This window comes from Parasteatoda tepidariorum, chromosome 5 (assembly GCF_982258835.1).
Source record: "Parasteatoda tepidariorum strain Cologne lab strain chromosome 5, Ptep-v5.0, whole genome shotgun sequence".
Classification (NCBI taxonomy): Eukaryota; Metazoa; Arthropoda; class Arachnida; order Araneae; family Theridiidae; genus Parasteatoda; species Parasteatoda tepidariorum.
In genome coordinates, this window is record NC_141759.1 from 15,547,773 (window position 1) to 15,573,297 (window position 25,525).

General features: G+C 26.6%; 1 protein-coding gene across 4 annotated transcripts in view; it reads left to right on the plus strand.

Annotated features, from left to right (window-relative positions):
• Positions 1-3,188: 3,188 nt before the first annotated feature.
• The window catches only part of Sik3 (Salt-inducible kinase 3), a 42,337-nt gene continuing 20,000 nt past the window's right edge, over positions 3,189-25,525 (plus strand). For 2 of the 4 annotated variants that reach the window (XM_043049986.3, XM_043049987.3), the window contains exons 1-9: positions 3,189-3,931; positions 8,864-8,980; positions 15,177-15,240; positions 18,051-18,212; positions 19,103-19,227; positions 20,007-20,130; positions 22,059-22,288; positions 24,537-24,687; positions 24,801-24,919. In XM_043049986.3, coding sequence (XP_042905920.1) covers positions 3,791-3,931; positions 8,864-8,980; positions 15,177-15,240; positions 18,051-18,212; positions 19,103-19,227; positions 20,007-20,130; positions 22,059-22,288; positions 24,537-24,687; positions 24,801-24,919 — 1,233 coding nt within the window. In that variant the 5' untranslated portion in view covers positions 3,189-3,790. Of the gene's footprint in view, positions 3,932-4,030; positions 4,171-5,443; positions 5,550-8,863; positions 8,981-15,176; positions 15,241-18,050; positions 18,213-19,102; positions 19,228-20,006; positions 20,131-22,058; positions 22,289-24,536; positions 24,688-24,800; positions 24,920-25,525 lie in introns of those variants that run through there. The other 2 variants (XM_043049988.3, XM_043049989.3) reach the window with 2 other exon arrangements.

The following is a 25,525-nucleotide window of genomic DNA, read 5'->3' on the forward strand; positions in this document are numbered from 1 at the left end:
TTATTTAGAAATAGTGGTGGATAAAAATCTACCAAATTGAATTTATTAAACAGAGAATCACAATTGATGAACTACCACTTTAAAATATATATTTGCTGTCCGGAGTAGGTTGGCATCTCTGCATATATGAAAAGTCATACCTGCCAGCTTTCACTCTTTCCGAGAATGAAATTTCAGAGTTGTTGTAAGACTATAAACGAAAAACAATCTGACTCAAAAATAAATTTATATTTTGAACCCGTTGAAATTCGCTTCCGCAAGGATTATTATGCTTTGATATATTTATTGTAATTATTTATATGTAGTGGTGGTCAAACTCATTTATAATTATTAGAGCCCGGATTTTGATGACCTAAAAAATCTCAATTAATGCCCTTAAAAAGTGCAAAAAATGCCCTTAAAAAGTGCGAAAAATGTCCTTAAAATGCGAAAATGGCGCTAAAAATGCCTTATGACATGACTTAAATAAAGTAAAAATATTAAACTGAAACAATGTTTTACTCTTTAAAATTATTATAAGTCATTTCAAAAAATATAAAGCAATGAATTCTTGTTCTACGCTCATTAAAGTTTGAAAAATATGTTTTATATCCTAAAATAACAAAAAAAGGAAAATATATTGACTCCAAAACATTTTCATTTTGTATAAAAACTTTAATGAATATAACAACTTCCATCTCATAATATTACTAAATATCAGAATTACGTTGGATTATTAAATTTTTTTTGATATTTTGAAATTTAAACAAGCGTTTCTTGTCTGAAAGTAAAATTTTATACCTGGAGAAGCTTCTTTCAACATCTACTGATGTTATTGGTGCCTACTTGAAAAAGACGGTCTCACTTACTGACAATTATTCTTCAATTTGAAAAGATGTTGCTTCACCTGTTATTATCCTAGAGATTTTCTTCATTGTTTGGGAGCCAGTGTAATAATAAAAAATTATAACAAAATAATTTAAATTTGAAAAAATTTAAAAAATGCTTTAAAATGCAAAATACGCCGAAAATTTTAAAGAAAAATGCCCTATAAATCTAAAAAATTGCCTTCAAGGACAAAAAATGCCCAAAAATGCAAAAGTCATCAAAATCCGGGCCTTAATAATTATCATTATAATTCAAAAAATAAATTGAAATAACCCGAGTATTGCTACCACTTTAAATATGAAAATAAAATCTTTCGGAAAATCCGGAAGAGTTAACAGTTATGAAAAGTGGTTAATTATATAAGCCTACGAATTGTTTCGAAATAGTGGTGGATAAAAATCTACTAAATTGAATTTATTAAACCAAGAATCACAATTAATAAACTACCACTTGAAAATCTTTAATCGCTGTCCAAAGCAAGTTGGCATCTCTGTGTATATAAATAAAACTATTTTTGTGTGTTCTATATTGCATTCATTTCTTCAAACCAATTTAGTAATGATAATAACATAAAAATTAAAAATTTACTCGAATTATGTGTTTCTAATAATCTTGGCTTCGCCGGTCACCGGTGACCCCCGTGGTGCTATGAACAGACTCAGTGCCAGTTGCCGGTGACCCTCATGACATTCAACATGGTAATAATACATACCTACCAACCTGTACGGTCGTTGAAAAAGATTGCACAAAGTGGTGGTAAAACAACAATTAAGTTTCGAAGAATTTTTTAAAAACAAAACTATTAAGAAATTTGTGATCATACTGATCTTCGTTTGTGCGTTGTTGAACTAGGAGTCTGAGGCCCTTTTCCCATTCATCCTGAAATTAGACTAAGAAACATACATGACAAAAATAAAGTTTGGGGAGCAAAATGGAGTTCGCATATTGAGCTAACAAATAGATCTCACTTAAATTTTTTTTTTAAATTACTGATTCGTCGTGGTAGTTCAATTTTTTTTTTTAAACTTTAAGATTTATTACATTAAGATGCTGATGTTGCTACCACTAAGAAAATTATTTCTCAAAAGCCATACAAATTGGCAGCTTTAAATTTTATAAACTTCAGAACAAAAATGCATTTTCATTGATCATTTGCTCAGTGTCATCATTTGTGAACTGATTAATTTTTCAAAGGAAGCATGAATGTAAGCTCCTAGCCCCCAACAATGGTTATAGTGATAAAGAATTTTCTTAGCAACCTAAGAAAGAATTCACAGGTAAACTATATTTAAAATTTTTATAATCCTTGTTTTTGTGAACAGAAGAATTGATCTAAACCTTCTGATTACCTGGTACCTTCTGCACTTAGTATCTTCAACAACAATAAAACATATAACTTTTTTTTCACGTCAAAGAGTAATATGTTTAATTGTTAATTTTAGAAATATCATTACAAGAGCGTTTCGATAAAAATTACCGAACTATATAGAGTCAAAAACGCGCTAATTTTTCCCGATTTTTGTAAATTTGACAATGGTGCAATATATAAGAAAAAGGCAAAACTAGCAAAGTATAAAACGCTTTCTGACAAAAAAAAAAAAAAAAAACGATTATTTAAGTTTGATATGTTAAAAACCTTGAAAAAAAGTAGTGTAATACAAAATAAAATGAAACCAGAAGGAAGACGACAAAAAATAAAATTAATAATAATCAGAGGAAATTTAAGATTATTTAAATTTTCAAATATGTTATGTATAGTAAGAAAAATAAATAAATTAAGAACAAAAAAAAATATCTCTAACAAAACCAGCAAAAAAAAAAATCTAAAGGAAATGGATAATTATTTAAGTAGAAATTGTTTAAGAAAATTATGCAGTGCAAAATAGCATCAACTACATAATGAAGAGCATATTGTTTATTAATAACCCTGCTCCTTATATTTTAATTAATTTCTGCCTTTCACATATTTTAAACAAAATAGTATCTTTATTAGAAAATTTAACAAATGTAAAAAATTTAAACCGTTTTGATTTAATATTACCAAGCGTTTTGACATAATATATAAGATATGAAAATTCTGAAACTTGTCGAAATCGTTATTCAACTCGAACAATACCGCAATAGAAAAGAGAAATTTTTGTTATTTTTTAAACTTGATAAAGGGTTATTCTCATCATTCTTCCATCGCCATTCAAAGAAGAAAGCATAAAACGCTCAATTCTTGAAGACGAATTCTCAACGAAAGCTTTGTGCTTTCTTTCACTTCTCATCTACGATTGCTGTGATATTGGCGAAATTGATTATCACTTGGCGCTATCTTTGGCGTCAATCGTAGTTCATCAGTTGCAGCTGAAATCCCAGATTCTATTGGGAGAAGTGTAGACCGGCCAAACTTGGCGGCAGAAGAGAATGTTGTGCTTAGCGTGAGATAGCAAATTAATTATAAAAGGATTTGTCTTATCTGTGAAATTAGGAGTGCACATGATTTTTTATGGTTTTCTTACTTGAATGTAACAAGTTATGTAATTTGTTAAAAAAGCATAAATGGAAAATGTTGCTTCTAATGTTTTAAATTGAAGAGATGTTTGTATTTTAAATAACTTCCTGAAAAGTGTGATTTTCGAATTTCCTAAAAAGCAAGCTCTTTCTGGTCAATAATAAATTTCTTTTGTGAAAATGATTTGCAGATCTGAAAAATTTTATCGCATTAAAAATTCTGCTAGTTTCTCACCCGTACCCTTTGGATACTTTAATGCGGTATATTGCACTGGTGCAACATAACAATTCAAGAGGATCTAGTTTGTGTTTATTGAAATAAATTATTATATTATTTTTTTTATATTGCTGAATTAAAATTAATTATTAGATATCATGACTTGATTGTGGACAACTGGAATGCGCATGCGCGTGGCTCCAGCCAAATATGGCGACGGATGGCTCTAAATCGAATGCGAATTCTGGTGGGGGACTTGTTCGGGTTGGATTTTACCACCTTGAAAAAACCATTGGCAAGGGAAACTTTGCTGTGGTCAAGCTAGCCACTCATATAATTACAAAAACTAAGGTGAGTGGCTATAGAAGTTTTCATAACTATTCATACACCTACAAACACGTGTAATGTTTTGATTACTGACCTTATGTTGATGGTCAAACTTTTCAATATAATGATGTTTCTATTTTGACATTCAACACTATAAATTTACCAATCAAGAATTGTGAAGTCACAATAATGAATTATTAAATAAAACAGCTTCTGGTATTAATTCGTGGGTAACTCACCCGCTCATACACATGTATTTCAAGGTGAAATAGCTAGTTGGACATAAATAATTAAAATTAATCTCTCTTCAGGTATTCCAAAAAATATAAGAATAACAAATTGATGGGAGCTTTAAATACTTATAGCTTTGCCTTTGAGCATTTTTATTTTGTTTGGCGAACAAAATGGAACATGAACTTTAATTATAACGAGTTCGTTGGTGTGATTTTATAATCTAAACAAACGAGCAATTTATATAGTTATACATTATTGTTAAATGCATTTGTTAATTACTACGTTAGCTAGTTTTTTTTTTTAATGTTATTTCATTTTACGAGAAATTATTTAACCCAACTCTTGCTTGGATTTCAATATAAGCAAAGTTATACCATGCCTACAAAATATTAAAAGTCATAATTTTGATGTGTCTGATGGAATTGAAATCCTTTAAAAGTGTTAACTACAATTTACCTTCTTAGGATTAAGACATTAAACATAAGTCATGATTCGTTTCAAATTAATTCTCTAATTTATGGGAAGTTTTTAGCTCAAATTTATTTAATCATTCAATAATAATTCTACCAGAATAGTTGACTTTTTTTTGTGTCAAAAAACTGGTTCAAAAATTTTAGATAATCACAAAATCATAGGTCATATGAAGTTTTATTGTTATTTAAAACATTAAGTTAAAATGCACTAATGTCTGCATATGTATAAAAACTTAATTATGGAAATAGAATTAAAGTATGAATTCGGAGCAAAAATTTTCTTACCTTATTTTTATAAATATATATATATATAGTTTATAATTATTTTATCTGAAAGTTTCAATTTTTTCCAGGAATATTTAAAGATAGTGCAATTATTAATTTAGTTTTCATATTTTGTGAAATGAAAATATTTTATTTGATTTATATATATATTGCAAGGCTTTTGTTTGCAAATTAAACCAATTTTTAAGTGTATGTATGATAAAACTGGTTAGGACAAAAAAGTTTTACAATACCTGATCTTTTTATGTTAAGAAATGATGCTCTTCATAATTAATAGAATGTTTATAATTATTTTCTTTTTAGTAAAATGTCTGCTTTAAGGCAACTTAACTATAGAGCTTCAAGCAAATCTTTTTTAGCATGTTGTGGTTTGTGTCTTAAGTAATAAAAAGGCTTTACTTTTCAGACATAAGTTTAATTACATAAGAAAAGTAGCATTTAATTTTTATCCTAAAATGACTAGTAATGTGCTATTAAAATATGAATATTATTCATTATATCAAAACTTAAATCTATTTTTAACATGTAATAACATAGAATTTTTGCTATGACATTTATCCAAGTTAAAATGCCAAAAGCTTGCTAATCGGGCATTTTAGAATTTTTAATGTTAGCATTTTAATAAGATTAATTCTATGGAAACCTAATTTGTAAGTCAATTTAAGATTTCTAATTTTTACGATATTTATGTGTTTCCTTATTTTGAAATAATTTAAAAGGAATTTAAATGACTTAAGCAGATCATAATTTTCTTTAAAAAAAATGCTTTAAATCTGAGTTATTGTAATTGTCAGGTAATCTAGGCAAAATTCAAGTTGTGAGAAAGATAAAACAGGATAGGTAACTTTATTTATTTTTGATCTTTTAAACATGAATAAATTCATAACATCAAGATTCTAAATGTTTTGGTATTCATATTTTAAGTGCACATATTGTGTAATATAAAGTATTAAATACTCCTTTTTTTAGCTATAAAATGTATGTCTAGAAAAAAGTGTTATGTTATATAAACAGACTTGCCAACTGTTCCAAATTTTTCCTTTTAAATAATAACAAAGAACTATAAACTATAGTTTCAAAATTTTATCTTTTTGCATCTTTTTAAAAGGCTCAACATGAAATAACTGTAAAAAGTGGCATTTTATATAAACCTTTGAATTATTTAGAAGTAATGTTGTGGATAAAAACCGTGTAAATTGAATTTACTAAGCTAAGAATCATGCATTAAACAAAAAATTTTGCAACCACTAGAAAATATATATCCCCAATTTCGAGCATGTTAGTATTTCTGCATAAATATGCTTTAAATATGTACCACTTTATACTAAAAGAAAATTTGACGGTAATTTGATTGTTGTGATGTTATTCAAAAAAAGATGTTCTGATAGTTATCTATGCTGGGTTTGGCAAGTTTTTAACAATTTTAGCAGAGTCATTAGAACTCTTGCATCACAAACCTTGTGTCCATAGCCTAAAAAAGTTGCATTAATGTGTTAGTATTATTATTTATATATTTAACAGCACATTAAATGTTATGTCAATTTATCCCTTTTTTTTATTTAAATAAAGGTGTGTTGTAAAGAGTCTTTTAAGAAGAGGAGTGTTTTAAGGAAAAAAATTCTTTTATGACATGAATATTCTGGAAATATGAATCAATATATGTTTACAAAAAATCTGTTGTAAGATCTTTAGTTGTAAAGTTGTTTTGTAGAAAAAAGATCAGCATTCTAATACATATTATTATTACTGTGAAAAAAAAAGTAAATATGAAACTTAGAGTTGTAAGTTGAATTATTAAAAGTGTAAATGTTATTTTGTTATATATAACAATTTATAGCTTTTATTTAGTTTTTTTTCTTTTTGTCAACTCTGTATATAAATTTATTCAATATAATGACTTGAATTTAATGCAACTTAGGTGAAATTTGAAAAATTTTTCAAATTTTTTTTTTTATGGCAAAACATTATTTACATTTCAACAACATGGTTTTTATGAGTTTATTTCAGAATTCCTAAAGATGGAAGCTCTTAGTTAAAAAATAAAGCAATAAAAGAGAAAAGCAAATGAAGTTTTATTTCTTCTGCTTAAAACTATCATTTATGTATTATTATTTTTTTTAATAATTATTGTTAATCATGTGTTAGCATATATTTATTAGAATAAATCTGTATTTTATCTTGATATGCTTAGTATATTTCATTAAACATTATATGCGACTATCAGTCTAGATTTTAAATTAGTTTTGACAGTTGCCATGTTAAAAAAAAAAAAAAAAAAAAAACCTTTTTTTTTTTTTGTTGCCTAGTAACTTTAATGTATGCCAGCATTTACTTTCATAAAAATCCAAGGTAATATGAAAGTTTAAACTTGTTGGGTTTGCAGATTCTTAAAAATTTTATTTTCTATTAAGATTTCCTTTATTTACTTTTTTAGATAGTCCTGTTATTAAATTAATCCCATGTTATAATTTGAATTTTATGCAATATTAAGGTAAATATTTTAAAGAAAGGAAAAAAAATTTAAAAAATGCATTTTTTCGTTTTAATAATAAGAAAACTAAAATAATAATTTCACTATATTTGTGATCTCATTTGAGTCTATTTAAAAATTTCTTGATAAGATGAGAACTGTCAATTAACTTAAAAAAGTAAGCGAAATTTGAATATAATGGGAATTTTTTTTTTTATTGAACTCAAAACTATTATTTTTATATACAGGCATATTCTAAACTAGTAAGATAAGGGTCATCCAAGACACAAGTTGCCATTTTAACTATTGTACATTGAAATTAAGTAATTATATAATAGTTTTTACAATATGTTAGAGTGATCATAAAAAAAAAAAAGCAAAATTTATGTTCCTAAGTCTAAAATAAAATTAATATTAAATATTTTCTTTTAAGTCGTCTAGATCTTAACTTCAATTCTAAAATATTAAAATGAATTATTATCCTATCCTATCTGATTATGATAATTCTTTTATCCCATCTCTATATGTTTATATAATTTGTTATCAATGTAGAATTATCATTGACATATTAATACTTGATAAAGTTTAATTTCAGACTGAAAAACTTTATTCTCTGTTGTGTTATTTGATTTAATTTAAAATTAAACCAATAACATAACAAGTGATAAAAACTGGTTGAAACTGTAAAAAGCTATTAAATATCCTGGATAAATTATAAATATTTTTTTTTTGTCAACTTAACTTGTTATTACTTATATAATTTTATGTGAACAAACCAGTGTGAAACATTATATATCAAGTTTTTACATTTTGTTTGCTGTTAGGACTGCACTAAATATTCAATTTTGGACAAATCTTATTAAATATTTGTTTTTTTTTTTGGTATTTTTCATCAATAAATTGGTTTGTTTATTAGTGTATATTAAAAGAATTAATTCTGGAAAGTTGAACTAAAACTTTGTCTGAGATTTTGCTTTACTATTTTAAGTGTTATGTCTTATCTGTGATGAATATTACAATCGCTACTTATCTCCAAGCGCCATAAAAAAATTCTTTTTTTCTCCTTATTTTGTTAGGTTAAGTTTAATATTATTTAAATTTCTTGCAGTGAGTATTTTTGTAAAAAAAAACTTATAATATAAATATTACAAGTATGCTTAAGAAAATTTATAATTTTTAAAATAAGACGTTTCATATGGCAATAAGTGTAACAAATATCCAAAATGTTTTGTTTCTTAATGTAACTGACATAGAAATATGAACTGTCCTAAATAATTGGGGGAAAAAATTAAAAAAAAATTTTCAGCCCTGTTCTGTAACAGTAAGTTCTGTGATTTAGTTCAGTTTTGCAAGTTTTACTGAAGAAGCTAAAAGTAATTATTATGAAGATCTATCTCAATTTATCATCCAAAAGCAATTTCACTTAGTTAGAATTCATATTTTTCTACTATTTTAATTTCATAATATGTTTCTAAACTAGGATTTATATTCCAGGTGGCTATTAAAATAATAGATAAAACTCATCTAGATGAAGATAACTTAAAGAAGATATTACGGGAAATACAAATAATGAAAACGCTTCACCATCCTCACATTATTGCTTTATATCAGGTGAGTTATACCTTTTATATGTCTTAAAATATTTACTTCTTAATATTTGTATAATTATTTTGAAGTTTTTGTTTTGTTGTCTGTATTTTTTGTACTTAATTACATAGTCTAAAAATTATCTACTATCTAAAATTATGATTTGATAGACTTGATTTATAAGATTGAGAAAAAGTTCAAGTTCCGAAAGAAATTTTGTTTTTTTGCACAATTATTTTTTTTAATGGTGCTGACCAGACGGTGTAGTGGTAAAGGAGCTGACCTCACATCAGAAAGGTCCTAGGTTCAAATCTCAAACAAGGCATGGATGTTCTTTCACTCTCTGTACTATCTGTCCTCACTGTGAAAGCAAGGGAACGAGACTAACTTTGTCAAGTTAGTTACAACCTAACCTACATATATGGTGTAAAATTAATCAATGTACAAAATTATGGAAACACTTCTGTACTTACTCTATGTAAGCAATTTTTCTTTTAGCTTCAAATGTTTTGGAAGATTTTATGAAAAAAACAGTTTGCCCAATTTGAAAGATCCTGTTTAAAGCTTTCAGAAATGGGGTCCATTTTAACCATGCAAAGTTTTGATTGATCGAACTGAAAGTTAATCTAATTTTTGTGGAATTTGTTATGTTTTTGTTTTTTCAAAATGTAATGAGAATAATGTAATTGGTTTGAGTTTTGTTTAATCTATTTCATGTATCCTCATCAGTTCCACCATTGTTAATTATATTTCCAAGATATGTCAAACAGTTTAGCCTCCTCTATAAAAGTCTACCTTGATAGTTAAACTATAACTCTTCTTCATTTTAAATTCTTTACTGCAAAAAAGAGTGCTTTCTAATATTGCATCAATATAGCCAAAGCAAAATATATCAATACAATAGTGTGAGAAGCACTCAAAAAATTTTGCAAAAAAATTATAACAAATAAAATAGAACACAATAAGTAAAAATATCACGTAAAAACAGAAAATAAAATAAAGAAAAAACAATAAAACATGAAATGAAATCTATAAAGCGAGTAGCGAATTCAAATGAACTTTGAACTTACATGAACAGGAAAATTTTCATGAATGATTTAAAATATTTTCGTAACAAGATTACCAGATTGTAAGAAATAAAAACAAAAGTGTAAATTGAGCTGTTTTTCTTAATTTCCTTCCTGTTTTTTTGTTTTCATTTATTATGATATATATATATATATATATATATATATATATATTATTTCCCACCCCCCATTTTTTCATATGTCTATAATTTTTCTTTGTTTTATTCTTCATTTTGAACTTATATATATATATAGTTAAAAATGCTAAAATGAATCAAAACATTTTCGTGATATTACACTTTTATGAGTCATAAATTTTTTTAAGTTAATTAATATTCATTGTCTATATTAATATAATCACATTTAAAGTCTATATTAATATAATCACATTTAAAGTTAACAAACAAAATTAGAAGTAAAAAATAAACTCCTTTTATTCATTCAAACATTTTTTTGTTGTTTTTTTTGTCATTCAATAAGCAAGCTTTTGAATGTAGAATCCATTGTTCAAATATTCTTAAATTATACTAACACTTTTTGTATAAGTTTTTTCTAAGGATATGGCCACGGGTAAAGAAAAAGTTTCCTAAGTAATTATTCTTAAAGCTTATATAAGTTTTTAGGTTTGTGGGTTGCCTTACCTCATTTAAATTTTGTCCACTTTTCTCTCTCTCTCTCAAGGGTAATTAACAAAAGTTAGCTGACTTCTGTTTAATCGTGGTTTTATGATCTTAGATAATTCATATCAAGATTTCTTTCAGTATTATTTATCTATTTTTTTTGACATTTTCTGGAAAATCAACTTTTATTTATACATGAAAACCAAGGTTAGAATTTTTTTTTTGAATAAAAGAAAATATGCCTACCTTTTTTATTTCAACCAAATTTTTGTTTTGACATGAATACATTTTTTTCTTTATATTCACCGATATGATAAATGTTAGTAATGCTTAATGCTCCCTAAAAACATTATTCTAACTATTTCGAATTAAAACTATTATCTAATTTATTATTAATTTATTATTAAATCATTATCTAATGAATTAAATAATAACTAAATGAATTAATAACTGAATGAATTAAATAATAACTAAATGAATTAATAACTGAATGAATTAAATAATAACTAAATGAATTAATAACTGAATGAATTAAGTAGTAACTATTTTTCCAAGATCAAAACACTCTCATTAATTTCTAAAGACTAAGATGAAACTTCACAAATTACAAATGAGCAATAAATTAATTTAAATTAGGGAATATAAAAAAAAAGAAAAGAAAAAAAGACAATTATTCTAAACTGCTCTTTGCAGAACAAGTCCTTCATTATTTATATAATACAAATTACATATTCAATAAGTTACTAATTGTATTTAATTTAAATAAACATAAAACTATATGGATATATTCTAAATATGTGCATTAAACAAAAAATATTGTTTTACTCTCAACTAATAATAGATCATAATTTTAAAGCTTACTTTTATTCACATTTTACCTTACTTTTTTCTATTTATTTGTCTATTTTAAATGTTTAATAATAAATAAGGCATTATTTATCTGAATGAATCTTCAATTTCAATAAAATCAAACTTTAAGAAAAGAAAATAAATAAATAAAAATAGTTTAGACTTCTATAAAGACTTCTAAAAAAAAAAAAAAAAAGCTCATTTAAGTGCTTTTTTCCCCATTCAAATAAAAAATTCAATAAAGCTCATACGAAATTTTGAAAGTTATTGCCTTTCAAATCAAATACACAATAATACAATTATAAATAATGTATTATTTATGAACAAATAATTATGAAAAAACTTGTAAATTCACTTATTAGTAAACAAGCATTTAAAAGCATTTCTAAAAATTATTTTACTATAAATATTCTGTTTTGCTATGTATTACTTCGAAATGATTTTTTTTCTTATAGGCAAATTTCATGCATTTTATCTTTTATGATTTTTTAAATATATTCTGGTAGTAATTTTTTCATATAAATTTTTTTTAAAGTAACGTTAAAGAGTAGACCAGCATGCCTTGATCTACCACTAAGGGGACCATGTTAGACTACTCAAAATTCGAAAACCTCAATTTTTTTAATAGCTTTACTCTTAGAATTGAATGTTTTTCGACGAGATTAATAAAAAACAATTTTTATCAATTATAAAAGTTGAATGTTTGGTAAGTATTTATCAGTTGGTTCATTGCATATACTGTGCAATATATTTACTTCTTAGACGTTGCGAAACAAAAAATTATACTAATTGCAAATACTAAATATAATTCAGTAATAAGTATAGCTTTTTCTGTTTGAAATTGCTTCATTGCAAATTTAAAAATACACTTACGCTTCATTGCAAATTTAAAAATAAAAAAAAAATTATAAGAAAAGATAATAATAAAGAATAATAAAAAAAATAAAAAAAGGATATAATGTATACACAGATAAATATATTTCAAGATGATAACTACACCAAAAGTTTATTATAGACTATTAAATGTTTTTTTTTTTAATTTGAACTTCAGTAGGAAGTTTTGTTGCTCTTAAAAATACTAGGATTTTCTTACTTAATCCTTCTTAAAAAGGAAATATACTTCTGTGTGGGCAAATTGGGAAGAAACAAACTGTTCCTTAGGAAATAGAATGGAATTTGATTTAGGAAACTTTACTAAAATAGTAAATACAATTAGCTGTTTGATTTATTTTAATAATTTTTTCCTTGTTCATTTTAATGCAAAAAAAAAAATTTTTTTTTTCTTCATAAAAATGCAAATTATAAGCATTAAGTCTTTTTTTTTTTTTTTAATTTAGGTATTATTTTTTCATTGTTTATTTATTTCTTTTTATTATTTATTTTTAAAAGTAAATGTGTGACATTTTACTGATATTAAGGAAATAAATTCTTTTTCATCATTTTACTGTTAATTTGGGATAATAACTCTTGTCTAGATGTCTAATCAGTTTTTAATTCAACATAGATTTTGCAGTACCACATAAAACACTAAATTTACTTTTCTAGGTTGTAATTTTAAATAATTAGTTATTAGTAAGATAAAATTTATAAAAACATGTGTGCAATAAATTTCTGTATCTTCAAGTTTACATTAATAAAATAAAAATGAAATTTTTTTTTCTTGGATGAAATACACTCTTTTCAAATGAAAATTCGTTATAGCCATCTTAAATGTCCTTGAAGGCAAAATAGTTCTATGAGGCTGTTATTATAACTTGGCAGCTCTAGCAACGGCAGTAATTTGATAAAGAAAAATTTGGATCTGAGGATATAAATTTAAACACCCTTGATCTTAAGCGAGTTGTGGTGGCTTAGGGGATGGAGCGGTTATCCAGATTCGAATCCCAGCTGTGACTGGTTGACAGAATCGCACTAACTACAGTGCTGACATAAAATATGCTCAGTGGTAGAGGGAGGGATCATAAGTTAAAATCCTCCTGTTGTTAGACTAACCGTTGGAGGTTTTCATGTGTTTCCTCTCCATGTAACTCTAATGCAGGTTAATTCCATCAAAAAGTCCTGCAAAAAGGTTAGTTTGTCCCAATGTTTGATCCAGGAGTTCCTTTGTCTTCTGGTTTTGATTCAAATTTACTAAGCTGCAAAGTTGAACTTCGATAGAGTTGGATCGGCTGTTCTCTGTTAGTTATAAAATGAAGTAAAATAAGATAGATATTGATCACACCAATGTGACTTTCTTATGGGAAAGAAGTACCATGTTTTTCATGAAATTCCTTGAATTCTATGAAAAACACCTGGATAAATTTTTTCGAGTTTGACCCACTTATGTGAACCCTGAGGCAAATACAAATGCAGAAACAATGTTAAAGGATAAATGTTATTCAATCTAGTAATTGAATTACTTATTTAGTATTTAAATTGAGAAATGAAATTTTTAAGATAAATAAATTAACAGTCTTGAAAATTATTTTTTTATAATTTTTTAAGCTATAACATTTTTTTTGTGTAATTTTTAGTGAATTAATAAAATTTAGGTATATTTTAACGTGCTAAAATTTATGTAATTTTTATTAAGTTCTTTTTTTATGAAGTATTTGTTAGCTTTTCTTTCCTAAAATTTTGTTGTTCTTCATTTCAGACTTGTGAAAATTAAGTTCATTAAATCCTTTTTTGAATTTCTCTAAATCGAACTTTTTTTTATATTGGCTCTTGAGAATTTAAAACATGTGTTATTAATTTAAAATTGAAGCGAGACCTTTTTTTTTAAAGTATCCAATTTGAAACTTTAAAATTTTTTTAATAATTTAAATTTGGCTAAGAAGTATTAAATTTTTGTCATTATTATTTTTTTAAACTTGTGTTATAACTATCAAACATTAACATAATTTTTTATTTAACTGTTCAAAATTGTAATTTATTTTAAGGACATAAAAAATGATTATTATTGATAAGATTTAATGTCAATTGTAATCAGAAAGTATTGCAGGAAATTTAAATTTTAAGTTAATTAATACTTTTTGCCTCATATTTCCCATTATTGGTTGTAAAAAAATACCTGAAACTCCTCACCCCTGGAATATTTTCTATATTGTACATTAATTAGCATAAAATATTTTTTATTTCATCAAAACTACCATTTTTTTCTGTTGATGTTGGCAACATTGTCAATTGATGCAAAACAAGTCGGATTTTTAAAAAATTAAAAATATTTTTAACAAATTTTTCCGATTATTTTAATTAAATTTTTACCGTAGTTTAAAAATTTGTTCATATTGACTTGTTCATATTCATTTGTTCAAAATTTGCTTTAAAAAATTAGTTTGATCGTTCAAAAATAATTATAAATTGCAACAAAAAAGGCATGGACATTCTTTTTTTTTTTCACAATAGTCTTTATTAGAACAATTGTAAATGTTCCATATAGTTTTCATTCAACAAAATTTATAAAATTCTTGTCCAATTAAAAATTACTGTTTGTAATTTGTAAATGAAACTCAACTATTTCAGTTGTATTAAAACTATTTATTTTAAGTTATTTGTCGTTTAACCGTTTTAAATTATCAAAATTACTGGGCAAGCCTTCCAATCATCGTACTCAAATCATGCTTCAGATATCTTTATTAAATTTTTATTTTACTACTCTAATTTATTGTTATATTAGTTAATAATATAAGAATTTTCTTTTAGGTTATGGAAACTGAAAGAATGATATATCTGGTTACTGAATATGCAAGTGGAGGTGAAATATTTGGTAAGTTAATAAAATGTGTATTTTATGCAAGTTTTGAAAACTGAAATTTCTGTACTTCATATTTAGATTAATCATGTTATTCTTTTAAAAAATCATAATATTCTTAAATTATTTCATGTTCACTACTGCTCACAAGCTTCTATTATTGCTTTGCAAATATCTTTGTTGCTTCAAATGTTTAAAGAATTCTCTTCATAAAATTTATGTTTTAAAGATGAGAGTGCAAAGATTTTTCAATTAGTGTGACAATTAAATTATGGTTCATATTTTCGGGTGCCCAATGTGCCACTTGTTATATTCTGCTTTTAAAAATAATCCATGAGCAACTGTTTTTATTTCAAACTATTCTATTGCAGAGTTCTCCCCGGGAATAAAAAAAGGAAAGGTGCTTAAATGCAGAGTTTTAAAAGGGCACTCACTTAACACTGTAAAAATTTATCAAAGTGTGTAATATTACAAAATAACTGAATTTGATCCTAAATAATTTATATATTTCCTTCCTAATATTTTATGTCTATATTTCAAAAAGTAATTCTCACTCATTATCAAAATTAAAGAAAAATTTGTAGTTCATGAGAAAAAAAATTTGAAGGCATACTAAAACACATTCTCTGTACACAAAATTTCTTTAAAAAAAAAGTTGATGAACAACTTGAAAGCTTTTTTCTATAATTTATACTGAAAATTATAATTATCAGATGTTTATCTGAGGGCGCATTTTTTTTTAAAGAAAAGGTAAGGTATATAGAAAAGGCATTTATTTAAAAAATAATTTTAAAATTTAAAATCACTTAAAATTTTATTAATATATCCCCTGAAAAAATAGAAACTTATTAAAATTTAACCAGTTGAGATTAATTCTCTTTAAGTAAATACTTGCAATAGTATTACAGGGTGGCCACCCACCTGGAAAACCTTGAAAACCTGAAATTATCAGGAAATTTTTTTTATACTGGTAAAAACCTGGAAAAATCAGGGATTTTTACAGAAAAGCTGGAATTTTTTCTTTGATTTTTCTTAATTTTACTAATATAAATTTATTGCGAAACAGTTGAAATACCATCAACTTAGCAATACTTCGCTTGCATCAAAATTTGGTCCATTATAACTCTGTTAAACTAAAATGCCACATGAAACTCCAATGGCTTCTTAAAGAATAGAGAACCTTTCCAGGTCACCTTATTCCCATCAGGTGACCTGGCTAGCACTCTATCCCCTGAGTCAAAGATGATAAAATAATATTAAAAAAATATTTTAAATTAAATACTTTATAATATTGACACGTTTCTTGTACCATCCTACAAGGATGGTACAAGAAATGTGGAAAAAAGCACACTGACCTGGACTTCATGAGTAAAGCACACTTCATGAGGCACATGAGGCTTCATGAGGCAAAAAGCACACTGACCTGGAAATTTTAGGAGTTTTACCTGGAAAACCTGGAAAAATCAGGGAAATTTGAAACCTGATTTGAGTGGCCACCCTGTATTAAATCTATAATCAGATAATTTTACCAATCTCATTCTATTATATGTTATTGCTCACAAAATCTAATATTTGACATGACAAATAAATAAAAAAAATCAAAGATTTCTGATAAAAATTTGCATGGTATAGGTAAAATATGATATGAATTTTAATTGAAATTTATCTGATATACCTGGAAAATTCGAGGAATTTTTTTCTGAAATTGAGTGGGAACCCTGTTTATTGTACTATATTATTTTTTTAAACTTTTATTATTGAATCATTACTCTTAAAATTTTCGTGCTCTTAAATTGTTTTACGAAAAAACTCAATATTTGGAGGTAAGATATCAGAAAAATATATAGTTATATAAGATATTAAAAAAATATATAATTGCATGGTATAGATTAAATATGGTATGAATTTTCATTGAAATTTATCTGATATACCTGGAAAATTCGAGGAATTTTTTTCTGAAATTGAATGGGAACCCTGTTTATTGTACTATATTATTCGTTTTACTTTTATTATTGAATCATTACTCTTAAAATTTTCAGTGCTCTTAAGTTGTTTCATGAAAAAACTCAATAATTAGAGGCAAGATATTAGAAAAATATGAATATGGGGCTTTCACTATTTTAAATGCAGCAAAAAATCTTATGTTATTCAGATTTATCATTCCAAAATTTTTTTTTCATCTCTTAATGATTAGATTGAACAATAATTGAAATAAAAAAAATCTCAGATTGGTTAAATATTATGAGTGTAGGGACTATACAATAATTTACTTCTGACAAAAATGACTAGTTTCAATACTCATTATATTTTTATTTCAAAATTATTAAAAACTTTTTTAGTCATTTTATTAAAGAAATACTGAACCATGGTCAATATTTTATTTTATTCTGAATATAATTAGTTTCTTGGCTATTTTGTAATAATATTTTTCTCAAAATCTCAAAATAAGGACCCTATTTTCCTAAAATAGGAGCTGAGCGGGAAAAAACCCAAATTCTGCATTAATTTTAAACGTAGAAAATGAGTCGATTTTTTACTTATTCACAAAAAACAAAACCTTTTACAAAAATACTGAACAGGCTGCTGATTTTGAGATTTTTCACAAAATCTCATAAACTAAACTTTGTTTTACTAATTCATAAAAACAGGTTCTTATTCAAAAAGTTTGAATCAACCTTTATTGTTGTACTTATATTTTTAATTTGAACTTTAATGTTTTCCTATAACATGCAAAAGTTAATTTGATTGCAACATGTACCTTTAGTTCATAGGTTATTAAAGCTTTTAGAAACTCTTTTTGATATTAATAAAGAGCATGTTTTCAGATCACTTGGTTGCACATGGGAGGATGAGTGAAAAAGAAGCGAGGCATAAATTTAAGCAAATACTATCTGCTATCCATTACTGCCATGAAAGGAATGTGGTTCATCGAGATTTAAAAGCTGAAAATTTATTGCTAGATGAAAATATGAACATAAAAATTGCTGGTAAGTCCTTTGAACTTAATTATATACTAGTGTGGTGTAACTGCCACTAAGTTTATTAAATATCAATTCTCTACAATATAAGACATTAATAGATGAATGTTGACTTAATCTAAAACTCCTCTCCCCCATATTGGTGATATCAATGGATGGTTCGCATTGAACAGTTGATTAGCTCACAAAATACACCGATAGCTTAAAAAATAAAAATAAATAAACAGCATTAATCAACTAGTGGTAGCCGATAGCTTAATGAAGAAAAATCAATAAACAGCATTAATTAATTAGTGGTAGCCGATAGCTTAAAAAAAGAAAAATAAATAAATAAACAGCATTAATCAACTAGTGGTAGCCAATAGCTTGAAAATACAAACAGCATTAATCAACCAGTGGTATTCATTTATCGAATTCTGTCAAATACAATTCTGGTGAGGGAGTAATGTGGTGTAACTACCACTAAGATCATTAAATATCAATTTCCTGGTATATAAGACATTTTAACTTTATTTTATCTTGAGATACTTTTTGAATCCTTTTGATAGATGAAGGTTGACATAGTTTGTAACTCCTCTTCCCACAATAGTAGTTGAAGCTGGTAATTCCCAACTACTTTTAATAAACCACTTAGTAAATTATTCTAAAAAAAAATGTGACTTGAATCAGTGATCTTTATTTAAAAATTTGAGTGATTTAAATCATCCTCACCCTGGCTAGAAATTTTTATTTATTTAATTTTTTTTTTCTTCTTCACAAAATTGCTAATTTTTATGACTAAAAAGGTTGGTTGGGAACATCAGCTTTATGATAAACAGCTCTTTACCGTAAACCAAGTATTCCTTCTCTTTCAGGAAGGAATAATTGTCTTTTGCTAAAACATAACTTCTTCTTTTCAGATTTCGGGTTTAGTAACTATTATGAAATGGACAAAATGCTGTCAACATGGTGTGGAAGTCCCCCCTATGCTGCACCAGAATTGTTCGAGGGAAGACAATACAATGGCCCCAAAGCTGACATCTGGGTATTGTATTTTTTAAATTTTTTTAAGATACTTCAATTAATTGTTAGGAGCTGATGTGGCTCAGGTGATAGAGCGATCGCCTTCCAATGAGGCTTCAAATCCCAGGGGTGGCTGGTGGATAAGAATTCTGCACCCGACAAGCATGTTTTAAAAAAAAGAAAGTTTTTTTTTAAAAATTTGTTAGAGTAGCTTAACCATTTAATCTCAGTATATACAAGACTTGCAGAGATGATTATGCTCTGGAAAAAATCCGGACCTCCGAATTTTTTGCTAATTGCCATCCAAGGTCCAGAAGTTTCAAGAAATCATTGATTACATTTAGGTATAAAAATTCTTGTATCTAGAAATATTAGAACTAAAATTTATACTTGGCATATTTTTCATTTGTAAATATTTCTCTGGTAGAATAATAAATGTGATTAAAGATAAAAGTAAACTTATACATAATTATTCATTTAAATTATGCTGCATATAATTAATTTAGAATTTCATGTTTGGAAATAAACAATGACTTAAATTTAAAAAGACATTAATTTTTTGAAATGCGTCATTAATGATTTTACTCAAGAAATTTTCAGAATTTTTGAGTTGAGCTCACAATTACCCCTGGATTTATCTCAGAATATATTTCCTACTTCCGTTGTAGGATAACTGTAGTATTTGGTAGTATATCTATTGTAAAAATAAATTGTAGTTTGACAGTGTGATGAATATATTTATTCACTTCATTAGAATTCATTTGATTTGCTATTATGCTAACATTTATATTATTCTTTTAGAGTTTGGGAGTTGTATTGTATGTGTTGGTCTGTGGAGCTCTTCCTTTTGATGGTAGCACATTGCATTCATTGCGGAACCGGGTACTGGCTGGAAAATTTAGGATACCTTACTTTATGTCTAATGGTAAGGGTGTTTCAAGAATTTATATAGTAGTTGAATTTTTTCATTGGTTGATTTGACTCAAAAAATCTTATAAAATTTTGTTTTCCTCATTACATTTATTGCAGCAATAAGCTTTGTATTACTTATTCTTTGCTCTAATTGCTTTGTATAAAAAGTGCTTTGTATAAAATTACTTAAAGCATAAAAACATGCTAGGAAAGTTATTCTCTGAATTTCTCTGAGAAATTAAAGATAATCCATGCATACGAGAAGACATTATTATATTTCAGATCTAATTTCATGTATGAAGCAGCTAAGACATTTTTAAAATTAAGGTGGTTGATAAATGAAGAAAAGTTTTACTCAGTTTAAACTATGTTTAAAATGAATATATTCCTCAATATATCCTACAGCGAATTGTGTAAATTCCGTCTTAAAGGGTCTTATTTTATCTACTTAAGTATTATTTATCTGTTATTTCTTTTTTTTTGTTCTAATTATTTGTTTGTAAAAAATTTAAGTTGATATTTTATTAAACTTTTATTGTTCAAAACTTAAATTCTATAATTCTATGTGTATGTAATTCCCCATTTTTAAACTTTAAGAATTTTAGATTTTTGCAGGAAAATTAGTCAGCAATATAGACTCTGTTCCAAGTTTTATCTTAATCACACATCCAAGTTTTATCTTAAAACACCCTCTGATAACATATTCATTAACTTTATTGCTCTAAGGTGTTTGAGATAAATATTGGAATATAAAATAATTAATAAAATTAGTTTTAAAATATTTTGGAAAATAATTTTCTAACCAAATACTTTTCCAACCTTATACATCATAATTATTTTCACATACAATGGTAACACTAAGATAAGTGAAATTACAGAAAGTACAAAATGATTTCAATTTCAATTAAACCTGGGAAAATTCACTGCAAAAATTGTGAATAAAGTGGGACTAGTTTCACCATCTCTTAGCAATGTTCAGAAATAAAAAATAATTGCTCGGTTTAAAGAGACGAGTAAGTAATTTTATGATTAATAAAATTTTAATTATGCTATTCTCTTCATCGCATGGCATGCAACATCGACCATACGGTCACAAAAACACCAAACCTGTGAGATGTGAGTTTGATAGAAAAGGGTTAAGTATTGATTTGTGATACTTAATATGAATACCATTTTTTTTAACTTCATTTTTGTCGAAGAACACATTATGGGCAGGTGTTACAGAATATACAACATTAGTCAATAAATAATAATATTGTTCAATTTTTCCTCTTTTTAAATGATTTAGGTTTTTAGTGTGGTTAGATCTTTTATTACATTTAACCACCTGTTTTTGGGCTTGATTCCATTGGTTTCCGATTTCAAATTTTTTCCAGCCCTATATTTTTGTTCATAATTTCTGTATGACCCAGCCATCATTTTAAGCGTTTTAATTTCATGAATTTAATAATGTTTCTTTGTTTAATGAAAATATTAAGTACATTGTTTCTAGTTCTCCACTGCAAATTGTTTACAATTTTCCTAACAATCAATATTAAAATTTTTCTTTCAAATACTGTAAATTAAATTTGTCTTTATTCCTCAAGGTTTAGGTTTCATTACCATGAGTTATTATTCTTAATTGTTATGCTTATTACTGTTATTAAATTATTTATTTGAAACTGTTTTATAAAATTTCCTTTTAATTTCTCTAGTAAAGAATTTAGTCTTAAATAAGTATTGGTATAAGTAATAGCTTTTATTTAAGTTTTTGCATCTTCGAATTTATTTCTTCTGAAAAATTATTATTGATTATTGAGCCAAAGTAAGTGGAACTAAGCTTCAAATTCAAAATTTATTTTATATACAATTAAATTTTAATTGACATTACATTCCATACATTCTGTTACATTATTCGATATAAAAACGAAAGTTTTTAATCTACTTTTTCCCTTTGTCTAGAATGTGAACATCTGATAAGGCACATGCTAATAGTAGATCCAGCAAAAAGGCTCTCAGTCGATCAGATAATCAAACACAAGTGGATAACTCTGGATGAAGATGATGAGTTTGAGAGAACTCTAAAAAAGTTCAGTGTGAACGCTGCTAAGCAAGAAGAGGAGCCTGTCTGTGAAGTTGTGATAGATTACATGCTCCAGCTACCTGCCTTCAAGAGAGAAGACATCGTCAGTGTAAGTGTTAACCATTGATGCTTCTGATTTGTAAGTGTTAAACCCAACCTTGTATTTTGTTTAGTGCGCAAAATCAAAAGCCTACATAACTGCCAATTCTACTGGTTTTTTCCAGTAGACTACTAGATTTTGTCAGTTTATACCGGTCTACCAGTTTCATAAAAATTCTCCTGTTTTTTGTATATTTTTGAAAATTCCCTAAAATTGAGTAAGTTTCCTTCAAAAATTCCTATTGAAATAGAATTTTTGTGTATATTATTGCTTGCTTATATATTTAAATAAGAACTAATGCATAATGAAGCGAGCCTCATTTATTAAAATTACTTTAAAACTTTTTTTGTTCTAAAATGTTAAGTTTATTTTATTCAGAACTCCTTTTTTTTAAAAATTAATTGAATAATCTTTCAACTATCTTTGATAAATTAAATACCTATTACTATTCAAAATCATGAGTAAACATAATACATAACATTTCAAGTTCATTTTTTGGAAAATATTGCAGTTTTTCTATTTTGATGACTGTAAAAACCCATAAATTTCCCTTTTTGTAAAATATTTAGTACCTTATGCACCGATCATCATGAAATTTATATTATTTTGTAAAATCTACTGAATTTTTTCGCATTCATGCTGACAGCTATGAACCAATCATCCTAATTATTTTTGATCTAGTCATTGGATTATTATGAACTAAAATACAATTTTTGAGAATCAAACCATAATTACACTTACTAATTTGTGCACATAATATTTTAGGTTACAAAATAAATTTTTTTTCCTTCTTTCCTGCATCATTGGATTGGCCTTGTGAGCCATTTCCCTTCTAGCAGCCTAGTATAAAACAGCCTTTGAAAGATAGTTCTCAATCGGTAAATCAGTAATGATCATAAAGTTACACTTTGTCAAGTGTTCAAAACTGATCGCTTCGCCTGAAGAGCACAGAAGACTGTCAGAAGCTTCTGAAACACCAATCTGGCGAAGGTGAGCCTCAAGATAGTCGTGACCATTTAACGTACGAAAATTTGCTATGAAAATCTGTCGTGCAAGGTCCATGAGTTAAGGTTTACGGAGGAGGCTGGACTAAATCTTTCCAGCAGCATCCACATCTTGTACATTCGTTATGTTTGTCTATTGCTCTGACAATGGATGGTGGAGAATATCTGGTTGTATTGGAGAGCAAAAGCGCATTGAGGAAGTCTTAAACCGCGATTTCCCAAGCGATCGGACCACACATTTCCGGAAACGTCTCAATGGCTGAGGTGCCACAGAAAAAAGAATGTACAAAATAAAATTGTATAAACTATTTGTTCATGGTGCGTAGCGTTTTTAAAAAGTGCTTAAAGGTGCTTATTCTTGATTTTCATTATTTAAAAGCCCTTAAAGGTGCTTTTTTCATTGGATGTTTTTAAAAAGCGCTTAATTTTCATTTTCAAAAATGAGATTTTTTTTATTACCATGTCGATTTTCGTATGTATTATGCAAAAGTGTGCTTTCCACATTGTTCTATTCAACGTTTTCACAATTCATTTCGGCGTACCGTTGGTCCATAGGTTATGAAAGCGCCAATCATTTTACATGTTTGATGAAATGCTTATGAGTCCATGTGTGCATCTACTGAGCTGGGTTCGATGAGATTATTGCCTTCTCATGTGCCTGTCTGCTGCATTTTGCAAGCTCAATTTCAAACTTTTTTTCCACCCTCTGATATTGAACCGAAAAATCTCTCAATCATTTTATAACGGCTAATATAATCAAGAAAAGAGTTCTTTGTCAGAAACTAGTTATTTTCTCATGATCATCTAAAATCTTTGAAAATTACTTTGCATTTTGCTAATGTATATAGTGCTTAAAAATATTTCTTGAGTGCTTATTTTTTGTTGAAATATTTGACTGCGCACCCTGTTGTTAAAATATGAATGCTTTTACAACTAAGTCAATTTTTCTTACCAACTATACTACTTAACAGCTATGTCATTGCATTAAAAAAATAAATCAAATGACTTGATTAAAATTTATTATGGTGTTCCATGTTTTTATTTTGTTCAATGCACTTCAACAAGAGCATAAACTACTTATGCCAAAGTATCGATTTTTCAATTATAATTTTTTGTATAATATTAAGTACTGTGAAATGATTACTAAAAATAATATGGCCAAAAAAAATCTTGTGTTAGTAGTAAAAGTTTAAAAATAAGTTTCTACTCTGATTTGCAACAAAACTTGAGTATCTTTTTTTTTTTTTTTTTAGTCTGTAAAAGAAACTAAGTTTGACCAGTACAGTGCTATGTACCAACTGCTGTTAGAAAAAATAAAGCAACATCAACGCATGGCCTTATTGCCCCAGAATCTGCCAGTTTCTGCCCAACCTCAAAGAAAAGCTAGTATTACAACTGGAGTTGGTGAGTTGCCTAACACAAAGTTTAATTTGACTATTATATCTGAAATTGTTTCTATTATTTTTGTAGCCATTTTTTTCAACACTGTAACGTTAACAAAAACTTTTTCTTTTAAGTGGAAAAATCACCTCCTGCTGAAGTTTCTGTTGAAAATGATCAGCCAGCTACACCCAAGCCCATGTTCAGCCCAATACCAATTGTTCAGCTGGTCACTGAGAATGAGAATTTGGAAAAGGTAAAACAGTCATTGTTTATTTTTTATTTATTTATTTTTTAATTATGGCATGTCAGCATATGTATTGGCAGGAATGCAGTGAATAAAAAGAAAATAAATAATAAATAAATTTTAAAAAAATCAGTGACAATTGCTGTTACTGTTCTTAATTTATGGAGATGTCTATGTATAACTCTTGTTCATTATTTATAGTATAACTGTGCTACGTTACCTGTAGATTTATTTTTATAATCTTAGTTTTGAAGAATGAATTATTGGAATGAAAAATAAAGGGAAAAAATGTAGGGGCAAGAATGCAGTGAATTAAAAAGAAGAAAAAAATCAGTGACAATCACTGTTTTAATTTCTGAACATTGTTAAAAGTATTGTAAATTGTTTTTTGAGGAATTTGGCATTTCCCTTATTGACAAAATAGTTACTTGCAACAATAATTATGCCATAGTAACCCTTAATTTTATGTATACAGTCCTTGTTCTTTATTTATGGAGATGTCTATGTATAGCCCTTATTCATTATTTATGGAATAACTGTTCTACATTATCTGTAGATTTATTTTTATGTTGACATTAGTTTTGAAGAATGAATTATTGGAAAGAAAAATAAAGG